The sequence below is a fragment of the Acipenser ruthenus genome, chromosome 17 (assembly GCF_902713425.1).
Source record: "Acipenser ruthenus chromosome 17, fAciRut3.2 maternal haplotype, whole genome shotgun sequence".
Classification (NCBI taxonomy): domain Eukaryota; kingdom Metazoa; phylum Chordata; class Actinopteri; order Acipenseriformes; family Acipenseridae; genus Acipenser; species Acipenser ruthenus.
This window is the reverse complement of record NC_081205.1, coordinates 30,120,578-30,137,812: the sequence shown is the minus strand read 5'-3', so window position 1 is coordinate 30,137,812 and position 17,235 is coordinate 30,120,578. Positions and strand designations below refer to the sequence as shown.

At 36.9% G+C, this 17,235-nt stretch overlaps 2 protein-coding genes across 3 annotated transcripts in view; both read left to right on the top strand.

Moving 5' to 3' along the window:
- LOC117422872 (serine/Arginine-related protein 53-like) overlaps positions 1-2,458 on the top strand; it is a 94,902-nt gene extending 92,444 nt beyond the window's left edge. The window contains exons 9-10 of the mRNA XM_034038078.3: positions 260-391; positions 2,222-2,458. Coding sequence (XP_033893969.2) covers positions 260-391; positions 2,222-2,314 — 225 coding nt within the window. The 3' untranslated portion in view covers positions 2,315-2,458. The remainder of the gene's footprint in view (positions 1-259; positions 392-2,221) is intronic.
- A 1,917-nt stretch (positions 2,459-4,375) lies between these two features.
- LOC117423149 (myeloid leukemia factor 1) lies at positions 4,376-17,039 on the top strand. Of its 2 annotated transcripts, none has more exons than XM_058990354.1 (8): positions 4,376-4,667; positions 6,899-7,049; positions 11,996-12,082; positions 12,698-12,826; positions 14,331-14,490; positions 14,896-15,037; positions 15,550-16,668; positions 16,806-17,039. In XM_058990354.1, the coding sequence occupies exons 2-7, from the start codon at positions 6,924-6,926 to the stop codon at positions 15,644-15,646; spliced, it is 741 nt and encodes a 246-aa protein (XP_058846337.1). In that variant the 5' UTR covers positions 4,376-4,667; positions 6,899-6,923; the 3' UTR covers positions 15,647-16,668; positions 16,806-17,039. The 2 variants fall into 2 exon arrangements, with proteins under 2 accessions (XP_058846337.1, XP_058846336.1); XM_058990353.1 differs by having other exon boundaries at positions 4,381-4,657.
- Positions 17,040-17,235: the final 196 nt, after the last annotated feature.

Here is a 17,235-nt window from a genome sequence, read left to right as displayed (position 1 = left end):
CTGCTGGACAAATGGTATGGAACCAATAGATTTATTTTTTCCCAACCTTTTTATTTTTTTAACCCCCCGTGCTGGCACGTTGACTAATTGTCAGGAATGAATCTGTTGCTTTAGGTGCAGTCCTGTGATGCAATTTAATTAGAAATGAACGCTGGGAAATAAAACAAAAGTACATGTATTGCTACTTTCTTGACCTATCTCAAGGTACTTGTCCCATGGCTGGTTTTAATGTATTATTTTCTATTCTTCATTTCTATAGTCAACCGAATCTACAGAAAGCGGGCAGGACCTAGCATGCCCAGTGTTGTCTACCTGTGATGATGAACAGGAGCTCCCCAGTATCCCTACAGCTATCCAGTACCAGGAGAATGACTCGCTGGCCCACCCCAATGTGAGTTAATCAGATGCTGGATTTACCTCTGGGAACTGGGAGCACTGAAAATAACACAATTTTTCTAGTCCTTGTAATGATTGCATAGATGAGCCTAACAGTTGATGCTTCCAAATTAATCTGGCACTTTATAACATATTTTGCAACATTTTAAGCACTTGAATTAATGGCATATGTTTTAAAACTACCAATGCACAGTCACTTGAATTGTATCTGAAAATATAAATCTAATATTAAGATTTCCAGTGTGGTTTCGATCAAATAAAATGAAGCCAGATTCAGTATTGCTAAATTATAAGAAATTTTAACTCCTCTCTAGAAGTTAGTCTGATTAAAAAAATAAAATAATACATAGACAGATAACTTGTCATTCTCAATTAATTCAAAATTGGAACTAAGCAGAATGGACATTTTAATGTTACGACACAGAAGTCAGAAAGTGTGCAAAACAATTCATCTTACAGATGCACAGAATTTCGTTACCTGTGACTAATGTGTATTAGACAGACAGTGTGATGTATGTGAGCAATATTTTAAGGGAGGGGAAGAAGAATTATGAATAATAATATAATATATTAAGCAAGCATTGTTTATATTGAATAAAAAAAAAAAAAAAACAGTTTTGCAACCAGTGGCAATATTTATTTATTTATTTATTTTAATTTGAAATATTTTCAAGGATAAATATTCATTACACTTGGGTATTAATTGATAATCCCAATTGATATTCAAACTTACTAAATATTGACATAAAACCCACTGTTAAGTATGAACCCAAAATTTTATTTGAAGGATCAGAATGAATTTTGTTTGGTTTAGTTATTGAGATTCTCAATTAATACCCAAATGTAATGAACTGGTACCTTTTTATAAAACCACATTTACAAATGTTTTCAATATGTTTTTAAAAGAAATATAAAATCACAGGAGTATAAAACCTGTTTATAAAACCCGATACCAGTTATAAACAGTAGTAAAAAGTTGCTTTATTTATTTATTTATTTATTTATTTATTTAACTAAAATGATATCCTTGCTTTAAATATTAAAAGTACAACTTTGAAAAGGTATGCATTATTCTTTGCTGAACTTTGTGCCAATAGCACTTCAGTGTGATCCTCTCAATGCCTTGTGTAGTCACTTTTCTTATCTAGTGTGAGGTTTAACACATGCTGGAGAACACAGTATACACTGGATGCTGTATGCTTCATTTATTAAGCATCCCTGTGTGTTTATAACCCCATATCTCAGAGAAAACCTGAGACTGAAACTTTATATTTGTGCATTTATATAAATACTGTGATAAAAATGTGCCCTGTAGGGTATCCAAATAATAGAGACCACACATTTTGAGATATTGTCTTCATATCTGGAGCACAGCTTTAGTTATTAGATGTGTGGATAACATCAAAATACACTCTTTAACCACAAGGGCCACATGTTATGCTGTGTTTTAGGGGGGGAAAAAAACAACTAATACTGTATTTACTGTAGTTCTTGATTTTCAATCATTTGAATTCATGCTAGTGACCTTAAGAACATGCATAATTTTATAAGCAACTCCCACATTTTATCAGCTTCTGCACTTTTGTCTTCCAACTGAAATCTAGAATTCACAAGCAGTATGAATTTCATATGTTGTAGTCTAAAGAGTGTTGAGACTAATGTTCTAAGAATGTGAATGTAGTTATAAGAACAGAACCATGTGTTGTGCTCATTTGAATGTGTATTATTATTCTGTGCACTGCACGTTCAAGTGGGAAGACAGTAATCGTGTGTGCTTCACCAGATTTCACGGTGCTGTTACCTTGTTTGCATTTTCTTGTTTCAGTTATTTATTGACAAGGCAGAAGCGGAGGAGAAGTGGCTTCACAGATTGATCACTCTTCGCCAGGAGAGGCTGATGGGAAGCCCTGTGCCGTGAACAGCTGCATATTAATGCTTAAACTAGGATGCAATGATTTGATCATAACAAATGTTTTTCATATTTGCTTGCTGTTGCTCAGATGAGTTTTGGTATCTTCAATGTAAACTGTAACCAAAAAAAAATAAATTCAATTTTTAGAAATATTGTGTCTTTTTAATTCTTGTGCCCATCTGCTGTTTTGTTGGTCGTGCAGTATGGAATGTATTTATACACTTTATTATATAAAGAAGAAACACTAGATTCTGGACCTGGTCCAATACACAGGCTTAACCCGTGCAAGTTCAGAATAATTGAAAACACCAGAGACGACAAAATATATCTTTTTTTTCTTTTGTAGTACTATATTATCAATGCATGCTTCAATTGAAGGATGTTTGTGTATTCGAAATGCAACTGGTAAATGATTAGCCTGCTGTAAACGTTCATATCTGGTTGAAGCAGCTGTATGATTATTATATGGGTCGTCCAGGGTGATGGGGTTTGGAAAGAGCAGGGTGAATGCAGCTCACTGATTTGCAAGCACACAAAATGTCACCAAACCCTGTGTATTTCAGGGGTCACTTATGGCTTTGAAAAACATGTCTGCTTTCCAAAAATACTGTCCTGGAAAAACATCTACAAGTGTGGAGAAACCCATTTATCCTGTCATTGGAAGGCAGGGTTGCATTTGCTGGCTGGAGCCCCAGGGTCAGATGTCACTAAGCAGAGTGAAGTAAAGTGCTACTCACCCACAATAGTAAAGCTGAAACACCAATGAAAAGACAGAATGGAGGCTGTGTTTCTTACTCATGATGGCATACAGAATACTAGGCTGGATACTGGGATTAGCTGTGTTTTTTACGGTTATTAAACCACTACTCATTTTTTTGGCTAGTGTATGAAGATTAAGATTTATTATTAACTATTTAATTTGCAACAGGAAAAAAAAAAAAAAAAAAAAACATCCTCTTGCTTGCCCGCTAAACGTTTTTCTGCATTCATGTTTGTGTAGAACATGTCTGGAACATGTTACTTTCTCATCTCTTATATAAAGACATTTAATACAGCTCTACTCTAATTGCCTGCTTCTATTTTATATTCTCCTTGGACCAACCCTCGACTTCCTATCTGTCTACACCTCAGCATGTTCCAAACATCCTAAAAAGTGCATCTTTTTATAGCCATGTACATATAAATAGAGCCTGCAGAGGCTTTTGTACAGCAGGGCTTACAGAATTCAGAGCATGTAAAATGAGTCCTGCAAAATCTTACTGATAGATTTCATATTAATCTTAAACAATCAGCATGGACAAAAAAAAAAGTGTGTGTTTGTTTTTGTTAGGTGTTTTAGTATATTCATTGGTGTAAGAGACAATTAATGAGCATATGCTATTTTTAAACAATCTCATGTAAATGAGATTTGACTTCAGAGCCTAGTAATGAGTAACAGCTGTTGGGGCAGGGCAGGTAAGCTCATAAATACACCCTGTTGATCCTCAGCAAAAAAAAAAGAGGATTAGCAGGAACATTGTAGAACAGTTCTTAAAGATGCCTTGTGTATTAATGTATTGAACAAACATTTGACACCAGGAAACCCTGAGTAGTTATATTTTAAATAACTAAAAGTTAAATGAGGAGCCCTTGTAGGTACACATGCTTTGATACTGAACTTGTGCTAAAATGCAGGTTTCTGTCAAGTAATATTAGTTTTTAAATCTTTCACAATGTGATATCTGGATTCATAACCAGCAATTTGAAATGCATGGGTATGGGATGCACAGCAGCAGCCCCTGAAAGCACGTGTATAAATGCACTCTCCACAGTTTAACCTTCAGGTGTCTATTAACAAAGCTCAAAAATACAAACATCACTGTCAGTCACATTTAACCACCCGTATATATTGTCTAACGCTATTGCTAGCTGGGCCACTGGGTTCTAACTCGCCATCTCAAATATGTGGAGAACACAATCTTTCTAGTGTTCCAGAACATTCGAAGCACAATGACACTGCTTGTGGTAAGAAGCACGTTGCCATGGCACCGGCTGTAAACTGAAAGCACCGCCGCTCCAGCATATCCCCGCATGCTTCTCTGGAAGACTGACTTATGGGAGAGCTAGAAACAAGTCACGTGCTCTTTGTCCAGAGGGCAGCAGTGTACCTCAAATGCTGCGAGGCTGAAGTGTAGTGCCAAGCTAGCGACAAGGACGCAGGAACATTTTGGTCAAAAGGAGAGCTTAGAAGTTACGTCTGTGTTAACCTGAGGCTGGGGTTTTGAGTTTTATTACCTTTGTCTTTTGCCTATAAAACTCAGAAATGTTTAGCAGTTTTCATAGGGAATTTGATGAAGACCCGTTCTTTGCGTAAGTAAATGTATGCATTTATCTCTGAAATCCCTTATTCTTATACTGATAACAAATAGCAAGAATCGCTTTCAAATGTAGTTCCAAATGACGTTTTTCTTGCTTCAGCTGTCCATATATGTGTGCTGCAGCGCACAACCATAGAATAGTTAGAAAAGCAGACTTTTTTTTTTTTTTTTTTTTTTTGCTTTTTGCAAGTTATTCTTCTTTGCCTGCGTGCAGTTCCTGTCCTAATTTGGCAGTGGGTGTGAGCTAGCGACTTTAAGCACTGACTTGTCGACAATTTTTGTAAAATCTAGCGATTTCCAGGACAGTCATTGGAGAATTTCAGAGACATAAAATAATCAAAACGTTTAGATTATCCTGTATTAACAACATCATGTTAGTATCATTGTCATGGTAATTAAAATGAACTCCAATAATGCCCCGCCCAATTTGAATAGGCAAGGAAAGTCAATGCGTCATTTGCTTAGCAATGAGCTTATCAACCACGAACCTCGTTGGTTCTAAACAAACCAACAACATGGTGTCGCCGGTGGTAAAGTCGGTGTGAAGTTCGATATTCATGCGATATTCGCAACCATATCACCTAGACGTTTCAAACCTACTTTAAGTGTGAAACTGAGCGTGAAACCCTTTTTCAACGTATGAAATTTAGTCCAGGGCGAGGGAGCAATTTTTCATGTGCTGATCTGTGAAATTGAGTCCTCCCTGTCCCCGTCCAATAGCATTTCGGTACTTATAGATTTAGGACACACCGCGGCATTACGGTGTAGTTGTTGGTGTGTCTGTGTACAATGATTGTTTGGCGACTTTTGCTTTAAAATAGCGACTTTCTGAGGCCGATCTGACGACTTTAAAATTTGAAAAGGTGGCAGCATCGGTGAGGTTTGATGTTGATGCGAGTGTAGTGTTGCGAGCCGTTACATCCTTCATATATAAACATTGCCTGCATTCTTTAGTGGTTGTATTTTATTCTGTCAACACAAATACATGCCATATTACAGCTAATATGATTGATAATCCATTATCACGAGATCCTTGTTTTTTATTTTTATTTATTTATTTATTTATTTATTTTTATATAAAATAGACGATGGTTTGGACACTATGGTACTGTAGTTTGAGCTGCAAAATGTCAGTTTTTTAAATGACTTCGTGTTATTTTTTATATAATTTAAATACAATTTAGATAAAAAGTAACGGTATTGCTTCTGAAATCTGAAAATCACAGTTGGAACCCTCTTCATCACAGTCATGCATTCTTTTTAAAAAATGCAGCTGACAAACATTGTAGTTGCTGGGTGTCTAGCTTTTAAGTAGCCTGCAGTGGAGATCACTATTATGTTATGGAAATAAGACTCCTATTGCATAGCAGTTCACCTGTTGTAGGTTTTACTATGAGCTTCATTAACCATAGTGTGAAGGTAACAAGCTCAGGTGTCTTGCTAAACTCATAGTAAAACCAGAAATGGACCAATCCATTACATCCTTAATTACAGTAAATTATGTCCTGATTTCAAACCAACAAGCATGACCATGCTGACCAAAGCAGAAACGATATAGTAAGCAAACTGCATATAGTTGCACTGTTGAAAAACAGTTGCATAGAGACATAAAAGTACACTTTCATAATCTATATTTAACTGTTCTGTTCACCATACAGCAAGACTTTTATATGCAAGTGAGCTTTCTAACCTTGGATTACAGTGGATTTGTTAAAAGTAGCCTTCTCTATTAGAAATAAGTACATGCTAACATTGCTAAGTTATAACTGTATCGTCAGACTACTGTGTTTATTTTAAAACTCCCCCATGTTAGATTCTGCAAGCAAATGTCAAGTAGAGTTTCCTATCTATGACTGATGAAGCTGTGCTTGAGCCTGAAGGAAGGAAGGGAGGCCGCATAGTGTTTTTTTAATGAAAAATAAAGCCATGTACAAAGAAAAAATGGTGTGCTGAATTTGGCATAACTGTTCTTCAGCTCACTCATCCAAACTCCATGGTAAATTACTACACATTCACCATGATATACTGTGCCAGGGTTCTCATCTTTTTTTTTTTTTTTTTTAATGAGTATGGGCAACGTTGAGTACATTTGTTTGCCAGTAATTTAGTTCTGTAGATAGGCTATTTTAATTCTATATATTAATCCTGTTGGTGTAGAATCACCCTACTCATGTTGTGCCAGACTGTACAATATGAAGAACATGTTGGTGTATTTATTCATTTCTTTTTTTAGAGATCCTTTCCGGGCGCACCATCAGATGATGAGGAGCTTCTCTGACCCCTTTGGAAGAGATCCCTTTCTGAGTATCACCGATGGAAGAGAAAGAGCGAGAGATCAGCGTGGGTCCTCCGATTCCAACATGGCACTGAGAGAGGATCACAGGGTATGGGCTTTTCATTTTCCAAACATGGAAAGATTAATGAGGAATTATGGAATATTTATCTTTAATGACATGCCATTTTTTTCCCCTCAGTAACTTGATAATTATCATGAGAAATTGATCAGGGCGCAGGGTAAAATAAAAGAATAACAGCAGTTACTTAAAATGCAGCAAAGATTTAAACTATTGTTAAACCTGCTACACTTTTGTTGACCACAATTGCAATGCCTGTTTGAGCAGAACAGTATGTTACGCCCATGGCTGTTTTTTTTTTTTTTTTTTTACATTCTCCCCCTTCATAAACTGACGTCATAAGCTTAGGGACTGCTGTTGTATAGAGTCCGAGTACAATGTTACAACCTGCATGATAACATGGATCCTTCCTTAGACAGGTGAGGCTGAAGATGCCACAGGCTTTTTGTATGTTTGTAATTGTTTGGTGGCTACCTCTAATCAAGCTGAAAGTGTTTCTCATACAAGCAATTCAGATCTGTCATACAAAGAGTGCAAAACATACACTCTGCAAAACATACACTCTCAACTTGATTAGCTGAACACTAATAATAATATTAGTCAGAAAAATTAAAATAAAACAGACAAAAAGCTGAATTCTTTGTAATTCACATTCAGCGAACTTTTAACTGTAGTTGCTATTACTAGCTTCCAGTCGGGATGTGACTTAAGTTTGTGATCATCATACAGCCAACTTACTGAAAGGAAAAAATGACCTGTGATTCATATTCCCTGTCCTGGCCAAGGCAGTCGAGAGGTAAAGTTACTGTCAGTTCATTGCATGAGAGTCCAGGAACACAGAGCCGCATCTCAAGGAGTTTTTCATATCCTGGCCTGTCAATCAAAACTAGGATTAAAACCAATTCAGAACACAAGCCTTGAGGCAGATTTGTTTAAAGGAAAGGCAGATTGTATCATCACACGTCACATTTCTTTTGACAAGTTTTTCAGTATTCCACTTACAAGAAGCCGAGGCTTCCCATGCCAAGTCGTTTAAAATGAAACAAAACTGTCATCTTCCTTTTAGCTGAACTGGTAGACTTAACTTGCAAGATCCAGCTCTCCAATTACTGTAGTTGGAAAATCAATATTTGTTTTACATTGAACCCGGTGTAAGCTAAGTTAGTTGCCTAACATCTGCACTTTCTGTCTGCATGAAAATAGTGTTATGTGATCCTGGGTAGCTGTGGGTCATAGAAGAAAAGAAAACATGGTGAATAATTGACATGCTCTGTAACTCAATAGCGCAATGATATGAGACTTCATGATCACAAAAGGATGTCATCCAGGGGTCACAGAAGGTTGCTGCTGAACATCCATCCCCTAATCCAAGATGACAAAGTTATCTTTAACTGGGTTTATTTATAGCACTGGAGGGCTGCATTGTTTTGCAGTATACCTTATCATTTTTACATTGACAGGTTTTACAGTATTACACGTTACAAAAGAATTAACTTTATTATATCAAGTATATTTATTTTTTTAATACTGGATTTGAATTTGGTAGTTGTAAGTGTGTTTACTGTGAAAAGTGATTTTATAGTTTTGTTAAGACTTCATGAGTAGCCTAAAATTAGCCTCACATAAATATTCCACCAATGCTTCTGCGTACTGAGCAGAAAAGCAAGGCTTTGTATCTGAAAATGAAATAAAACTCTTTGTAACCCTTATTAAAGTGGGGTTCATTGTTGATTGGCCGGAGGACACCTTACAGCGGAGGGTCTTACGATGACCAGCTGGCTCTGCTTTGAAAAGCAAGAACTGCTAAGCATAGTTTTTGCATTCTGTTTTAACTGTCAGGTGTTGAACCGACTCCTCTCTAAGGGTTATATTTATCCCCAGTAATTGCTTTCATCAAATGCCAGCTTGTACATAGAGCGATGACTTTTTTTTTTTCTTTTCGCAGAAGCAAGCTGAGAGCCTTGTGTCAACATGCAATATATAAAACCTAGCAGGTCTCAAGTGTCTAGCAATAAAACATCCAAAATTGAATGTAACTACACCACATCGCTTCCTTGAGCTGTAAAAGACTTGACAGTTTTACTGTTATTATTTTACCAATCATTTACAATCAATAAGCTTTGTGCATGCCTACATATTTACTTTGTTTTATGGAGAAAATGAAGTATGTGACTTCAAGGGGGAAGTTTTTATTTTAATTTTTTTTTCTACAAAACTAAACTTTGTCAAGAATCCGGTTACCGGGTTGGTGTATATTCAAATGCCAAGTTTTTAATCGCTGCCCTGTTTACATAGTGTTTGTCTTCAGTGTCTCAGCTGGCTGCTTCTAGAGTTACTTATGGTGTGATACATGATACCTATTAAATTGGAATTGTTTTACAACACAATACGTCCCTAACAGTTGAACTCCAGAACATACAGGACTTTAGGATAGATAGATAGATAGTATAGATAGTGTGTCAAGCTCCAACTGTCACCTGCTTTGTACAATAAAACAACCAAATAGTTTGTGAATGCGACCCTACCAACCTCACTTATCCACATGGACATGAGGTCAATGAAAGGGTACACATGCTTCACCCAGTGTGGTGACCCATCAGCGGCCTTTATAAATCAGGTATCGCTGTTATTCCAAAAAGCTGTGCTTCTATGGAGTGAGCTACTGTGTGACATCTGGGAACCAGCCCATTGATATTTGATGTGCGTCTTGTATTTAGCAATCATGTTCTGTGGGACTTCTCTTAGCATACTCTCCAGTTTGTCGACTGTGTATGCTGTATTCACTGCCTGTAGTCCTAGGAGATTCTGCTGGGCAAACTGAACTTGAATACTGCCACTGGCAGCAATAGTGTGTATAATCTGAAGTTTATTACCTAAAATTGAATTTTATTTGCATAACTAGTAAAAACACACAAAGAGCAGCTGAACCCACATCAAGAACCATACGCAAAAGGACTGGGGTCAGTGTACTCAGTGTTACAGGCTGAGCAAAAGCAGAGCTGGAATGCCACTGGTGTCACTGCAGTCCCAGTCTCCTGTGTGTGCTCTCAGCAATCTGCAGACACGTGATTAGCGATGAAGGAGCAGAGACCATGTGAGTCCATTCTATACACTCAGACCTCCCTTATAAAGCAATGCAAGTAGTCTGTCATAGAACACCCACCTGTAGCCTCTTGCAGTGCTTCAAAAAGGCATCAACTTGCACATCAGTCTTATGTGCTAAAATAGTATTGCATCTGTTCTAAAGCATGAGGAGATAAGCCTGTTCTGTCTAGCAGGTAATTAAAATCTTTAATAAGGAACTGTACAGCATCTAGTTTGAATAAGCAGCTCATCAACCAAAATAGCTGTTAATAAATAATAAGCATGGGTGATCCATCACCACAGCTGTATGTACTGTGACACACTTAAAATAACCTGTTCGATATCATACCATCCTTGCAGTGGAAAGTGCACTTTGAACCAAATCTAAAAATATGACCCATGCAGAAATATAAATTGCCTCGAGGGATTTATTAGTTCATAGACACATCCGTTGGCTCTGAAAGTTTTACTTTGGCACGACCTTTGAAACTGCTGACTCGGTGGTTTGAAGTGGCTTATCCTATCAGATCCCTAAATAATTCCAAGAATATATATCTTATTTCATTGCTAAATCCTTCAGTAATCCCCAGCATCACACACACATCAGTGGTGAGAGTGTGTAGTTTGGACATCATTTCAGTTATTCTTTTTTACTTCAAAATGTTTTTTTTTACTTTATACATAAGACCCTTTGTTTTTCGGGTTTTTATTTTTCTTTAAATTCCCCGGGAATTTATCGGTGTTTATTACACACACACACAAAACGGGTGAAAATCGGTGAATAATTTACCCCACATTTTTTGGGTAAATATCAGGGTTGATTTTGGCAGAAGGGAGAACAACAAATGGAGGAAAGTATTGAACGTAAAAGCAGTTTAATGCTGTGGTGACAAACGGAGTGCAGTGTGGTACAACTGCAACTCAAAACACTGTACGCCACCTCGAAGTGTTTGAAACCATTATCTCTAATCCCCCAATAAAAATCAGACTTTTCTTTTTAATCAACAGTTTACTGTTGGTGACTTTTAAAACAATTTAGCCTATAAACATTTTCATAAACTAATTAGGCCAAATTATTTTACAGAATCTACATCCGTTACAATGATACATTTAAATACATTTACCAGCCTTAAGAAGCCCTGCCAGACGCTTTATTAAAAGGGGCTTCAGTGTAAATTTCAAAAGTCCTGCGTAGCGTAGGCTTGCTGCAGTTTTTTTAAAGTGTCTTTTCCGAGGCTCGTTCTCCTTCAGTCTTGCATGTAGCCGAATTTAGAAAATACTCTCTCCACATCAGCCGAGCCAGGCGGGACACTGAGGCTGCCATAAGCGGCACGGCTCGGAGTTGGAAAGTCGGTGCGGTGGAATTTTTTCAGAATTTAAACAGATTGATGCTGCCATTGCCATCTACACATGGAATTCACTTTACAGTTTATACCGTTTTTCTTTTTCTACCCATTTTAGCATTTCACTAACATCAACTGTAGTTGCTTTGAAAGCTGTTAACTATCTGCACTGTCTGTAAAGCGTGAAATGTGTATGTGATGGGCGTGATATTAATTAACAGTACGTACAGATACGTGTGTGTGTATTGCATGTGTGTATAGCTTCAACTTCATTGCCTTACTTTGAGCAGACAGCTTCACATATATAGCCTGATTTGTTCCTTTACAAAGAGACCTTGTACTGGGTGGAGAGAGCTAGCTGCTTTAATAAGAACATGGTCAAAGTCACCAGGGTCTTCAGTACCTTTATCAGCGTTCTTCCCTTTAGCATCTTCAGGGACCAGTCCCTAGTCCCTAAAACAGCCCTGTTCTTTGAGAATTGACCCATGTTAAGACATTTAGATACAACTGCATAAGTAATTGTCTTTGTGAATACTCCCTTCTCAATAGGCTCCAGATGGAAGGAGTCCTTTCAGCATGGTGGACAGCATGATGGCAAACATGAGGAACATGATGAGAGACATGCACAGAAACATTGTAAGTATCCCAATAAACCCAAAAAAGGATACAAGGAATGGGAATAGCTCTAGATTCGAATTTGACATTATGTTTAGGCTATAATTACTCGTGCATAGTCCTGTTTAGCATAGATAGGGATATAGCACCAGGTGCAGGGATTGGTCCTATCGAAGTGTCCCTTAATGAACTTTGAAATCTGGTATCCAGTGTTAAAATGAAACCCTATGCATATGCATTCAAGGATTTAAATTTAGTTTATTTAATATTATGAGATATTGAGAAGTAGCTCTGAGGACAGCAATAACGGGGGAAGCACAGTTCTGAAAAATGAAAGTCAGACTCATACATTATTATATTTCAAAGGCAAGTGTCTACCAGAAAAACTGATGTGTCATGTTTTTATGCAAAATGTTTTTAAACCTTAAATTCTGGACCAGCACAGTGGCAGTCTCTTTAATGGGAAGGGTCACTGTTCGCATATTCTGAATATGTATTATTAAAAAGCGTATATCACAGCTAATATGCATTACAGTATGTGCAAATCACCTTTTAGGCTTTGTGGGTTTACAATAGCAAACATACAAAACAAAATATATGTATTTCATAAGGAATGTTTGTTTCTGTGTATGCCAGGATAACTTCTCTCTGGACTCCAACGCACACTCGTTCTCCTCGTCTTCAGTGATGATGTACTCAAAGGTCGGGGACGAACATGCAAAGGTTTTCCAGGCTTCAAGTCAAACTCGCAGGGTTCCCGGAGGGGTAAGTGACAATGCCGTTTTATTGAAATTATTTTAAATAGGATCACCATTATACTTGGAGCAATTACAAAGGTGAACCGTTTTACCCAATCAGTAAGGTAATCACTATTTAAACATATAATGGTAAGGAGGAGTAAACCCTTTTATTTGATGTATTTTGTTTTTCTGCTGATCAGTATAGTCTATGGAAAACGTTACAGTACAGGTTGTTTTTAGGGTTACCCCGTCTGGCCTTGTCTTGTATTGCTTGTATTTATACTGCATTGTGCAGTAACCCATTGGTAAATTATCAAAGGGTTTCTATTAATAACTCTCAGCAGAAGTGTTAAGTGGTAGCTTAGCATTCAAAAGCCTATCAGTTTGAAATCCTAACAGTTACTTGTCCTCACACAAAGAACATCACCACCTACTTAAGAACATAAGAAAGTTTACAAACGAGAGGAGGCCATTCAGCCCATCTTGCTCATTTGGTTGTTAGTAGCTTATTGATCCCAGAATCTCATCAAGCAGCTTCTTGAATGATCCCAGGGTGTCCGCTTCAAAAACATTACTGGGGAGTTGGTTCCATACCCTCACAATTCTCTGTTTAAAAAAAGTGCCTCCTATTTTCTGTTCTGAATGCCCCTTTTATCTAAGCTCCATTTGTGACCCCTGGTGCTTGTTTCTTTTTTCAGGTCATGTATATCGTTCTGTCCTGTTGCTAAGGAAAGTAGTTTGTTTTGTTCCCTTCCCAAAAGAAGATGTCAGTGGGGAAAAAAATATCTGTGTGTTCCCCTTTACTGTAACCGATATAAAGAGTTATATTGTTGTGATATATCGTTAACACTCTATTTACAGAGAGATGCTAGGAATATGTTTTTTATTGACTGGCAGCACACAGCTAAAAATATCACCTGGCATTGCTCTGCTCAGCAGAAGTTATAGCCAGGAAATTCACATTAGTCACAGTTTAAATGATTCTAATTTATCACGACCTTTCGTGGTTTTAAATGGTTACTGTTCTAAATGTGTTACTGTTCTAATGATGGATTTAAAATGGATTTTCATAATGAGGGGAGTGTGTTTGACATGTACCCATTGCAAGTATTTAAGATGCATTTGATTTTACTGAACTAAGAAGTCATTGATAACAAGGTGAGCACAGATGAAAGTTGTTGGTGTCTCTCCCACACAAATATGCCAATATTTTTTCTCAGCGAAACAACCCAACGTATAATTGCACAGCATTTAGCTTTTTGTCTTTGAAAAATAAAAAATGGTTTGGATCTCTCCATGTTAGGTGTGTTGCTGATGATTATATTTGAAGGGAAAAAAAGCCACCAGGTGGATTAATATGTATTTGAAATCTGCCACTGTTTATCTTGTTGAGACCATGGATTACAAAGAGATTGTCATTGATTGTTCGACCATTTTGTTTCAGTACTGAGTAATAGTTCAGTGAAAGATGTCATGCGGCCCGTCCCAGTTTTAAACTAAACTGAACCCAATCTCATTTTTGTCTACAGATCAAAGAGACTAGACGGTCACTGAAGGATTCTGAGAGCGGGATAGAGAAGATGGCTATTGGGCATCACATCCATGACCGTGCGCATGTCATCGCGCAGTCTCAAAACAAGAAGACTGGCGATCAGGAAAGGAATGAAGAATTTCTCAACTTGGAAGAAAGTATGCTTTTATTTTTTTTTTTTTTTACATGACCTTTTTTCCCCTGTGAAATTGTTTATTTATTTTTTTTATAGTAACAAGTCTTGTGACCGTTAACACATATGTACATTACCTTGTGTGTCACAAGCATGCCGTTATTTTAAAAACAATTTCAGTAGCACCTGTCGAGTGACACTTCTCAATCACTTGTATCAGATAGCTGTGCTGTCCGCACAGGCGCACGCACGCACAGCAACACACACACACACACACCCGGGGCTGGAATACTGTATGCTGTGAGTACTAAACAAAAGCAAACTGAAATGAACAACCAAGCAGGTGGCTGTAACTCTTACCGTGGAGGAACACTGAAACTTGCAAAGCAATTTCGCCCCCAGTTGTAATGTATACTCTCTTCCGAAACAGCTGAAGCCCAGTCATTTGAGGAAGAGTGGCAAAGGGGAGTTTCAAAATTCAAGCCATCTGTGCCCCTGTCCCACTTGGAGGCACCTAAACATAGAACTGTCCACTGCGCAGCGATAGCCAAACCTGATGATGCAGCAAGAAGGTAATACTAACAATAATATGAGAGCAAATCCAGTACATGTAATAATGAATCAGTCATGATGCATGCTTTATTAACTTTGCTGTATGTTACATTGGGTAAAATAATACGGTACATCCTGCAAGTCTGTACTGGTAGATTTACAGTAAAATGTTAACTGGTCTCCTATAGGAGCAGGGTATTCGCTTTGTTTTTTCATTTAGTTTAGAGGTGCAATCAGCAACTGATTTCCTAATTGTAAATTGGAAGGTAATAATCAAAAATAAACCGTCCATTGAGAACACTTTATATTCTTAAGCAAGAAACAAAACCACATAGACTCTTCACACAAGCCTCCAAATACAACTGAAACCTGGACGTGCTAGTAAAATAGGTAGTTCTTGGGGGCTCCCGAGTGGCGCATCCAGTAAAGACGCTCTGAGTGAAATTTAGATTGCAAATAACAGCTGAACAAACCCTTAGATCTGATGCTGTTTGGATCATTACATAGATGTATTATTTATTTATTGTTACAGAGAGAAGCATCCCCCGAAGGCTCCCGAAGAAGTGAAAAAAATACATTTTAAAGAACTGAGTGTGAAAGGATCGGGATTGAAAAACAACCATCAATAAAATAATAAAATCAGGCAACACATTCTAGTGCTTCATCGTTTATCCGAGACCAGTCGTACTTGGTTTTAAGTGTTGGTGTGCATTGTCTAGATCAATCTTCTAGTTTACTGACTTTTGAACGTCTATTTTTCTACCTTCAAATCAACAGCTAGAACGATAATTTTGTCTTTTTCAAATCGATTCGTAAGGTAATGCACTTTACAAAATGTGTACAGCATGATACCTGTGTTATTAGTTTTTTTAAGATTGGTCTTGCTAGATACAAAATATCTAAATTTGTTCTCATATGGCTCACTTCAATAGCAGATAAGAACGTGTAAGACTGTAATCTTTGATTTTCAATAATATATAATTACTGCGTATTACTCTATTTTGTTTAACTGGTGTAGGGCTGTTTCCAGTTATAAATGTGTTCAATTTAGTAAGTTACATGAACACTATCAAGAGTGGGCATGCTTGATATTACTTTAGTCATACCAATAAGAAAAGCTGCATTGATGCATTTGTACACACAGTCTTACTGAAACTTGCATTCTGTATGATCCAAATTGCAGAAGAAAATGAGATGTTCTTTGATGGGATAATACTTTGACATATGAAATATCCTTTTGGACTTACACATTCGTATCTTCTACTGAATATGACCCACAAAGTACGGTTACAGTAATTTTACCCTTTTAAAAAAAAAATATAACAACCTGCTGTAGATCATCTCTGTAGTGTGTTTAATATATATTACTTGTTCACTTTCATTTACTTTGTTCTTAATTAGACTTTTTTATTTAACAATTAATACTGTTGATAAATAACTGCAATAACTGTTACCAGACTGATGTTTGATGCAGAAGGAGTAGAAACAGTCACATGTTTGTTGTAAATTATCAACAGGTTCCAAAACAACTGACTTAACGCAACAACAGGATGTAAATGTTTGTGTTACTGGCCATCTTTCAGGTTTCTATCCATATACACAAGTAAACAAATCCTCTACCATTGCCAAAATACTACAGTAACCGGATACAGTAAGTACTATAAGGTGTTTGGACAATCTATAGCATATAACAGAATTGTTAATTAAACATGTCTTTGTTTTACGTAATTCCTAGAACTGAGTAACGGAACGTACCAAACATATATATATTTTTTTCTTTTATTTCAGGTGGAAAATTGCATCACATGCGTTTCTGTCAAGTTGTGCCGCTGAAGTAACATATTTCTACACTCATTTTCATGTTCAGTTTCTTTCATGCTTCATTTTGTTTTTAAAGTGTGGGTTCATTGATAGTAAATGAAGATGCTGGAATCCCACTCCACTGAAAGGACTGATTTTAAGGGCACCGATTTGAACAAATAAACCTGTGATCTTTAATAAACCTGTTCTTTCTGAAAACTCTATACTTGTTATTTCTTTATGTATGTATATGTATCTTTTTATTTATTTGGGTGTGGATTAAAGACCAATGGGTCCTATCACAGTTCCTGCATTACACCCTCTTTTTTCATTATTTGTTTTACTATTACTTAAATGTAGAGGCAATTTCAACTCAAAAAGGAAAAGTATACAATTTAAGCCAATGGCACTTGGTATT

Excerpts from the sequence above, each read along its gene's own strand:
- LOC117423149 (XM_058990353.1), top strand. The coding sequence starts at position 4,611 with ATGTTTAGCAGTTTTCATAGGGAATTTGATGAAGACCCGTTCTTTGC. Across the intron at positions 14,491-14,895 it reads ATTTCTCAACTTGGAAGAAA|CTGAAGCCCAGTCATTTGAG; the intron begins GTATGCTTTTAT and ends CTTCCGAAACAG. Across the intron at positions 15,038-15,549 it reads CCTGATGATGCAGCAAGAAG|AGAGAAGCATCCCCCGAAGG; the intron begins GTAATACTAACA and ends TTATTGTTACAG.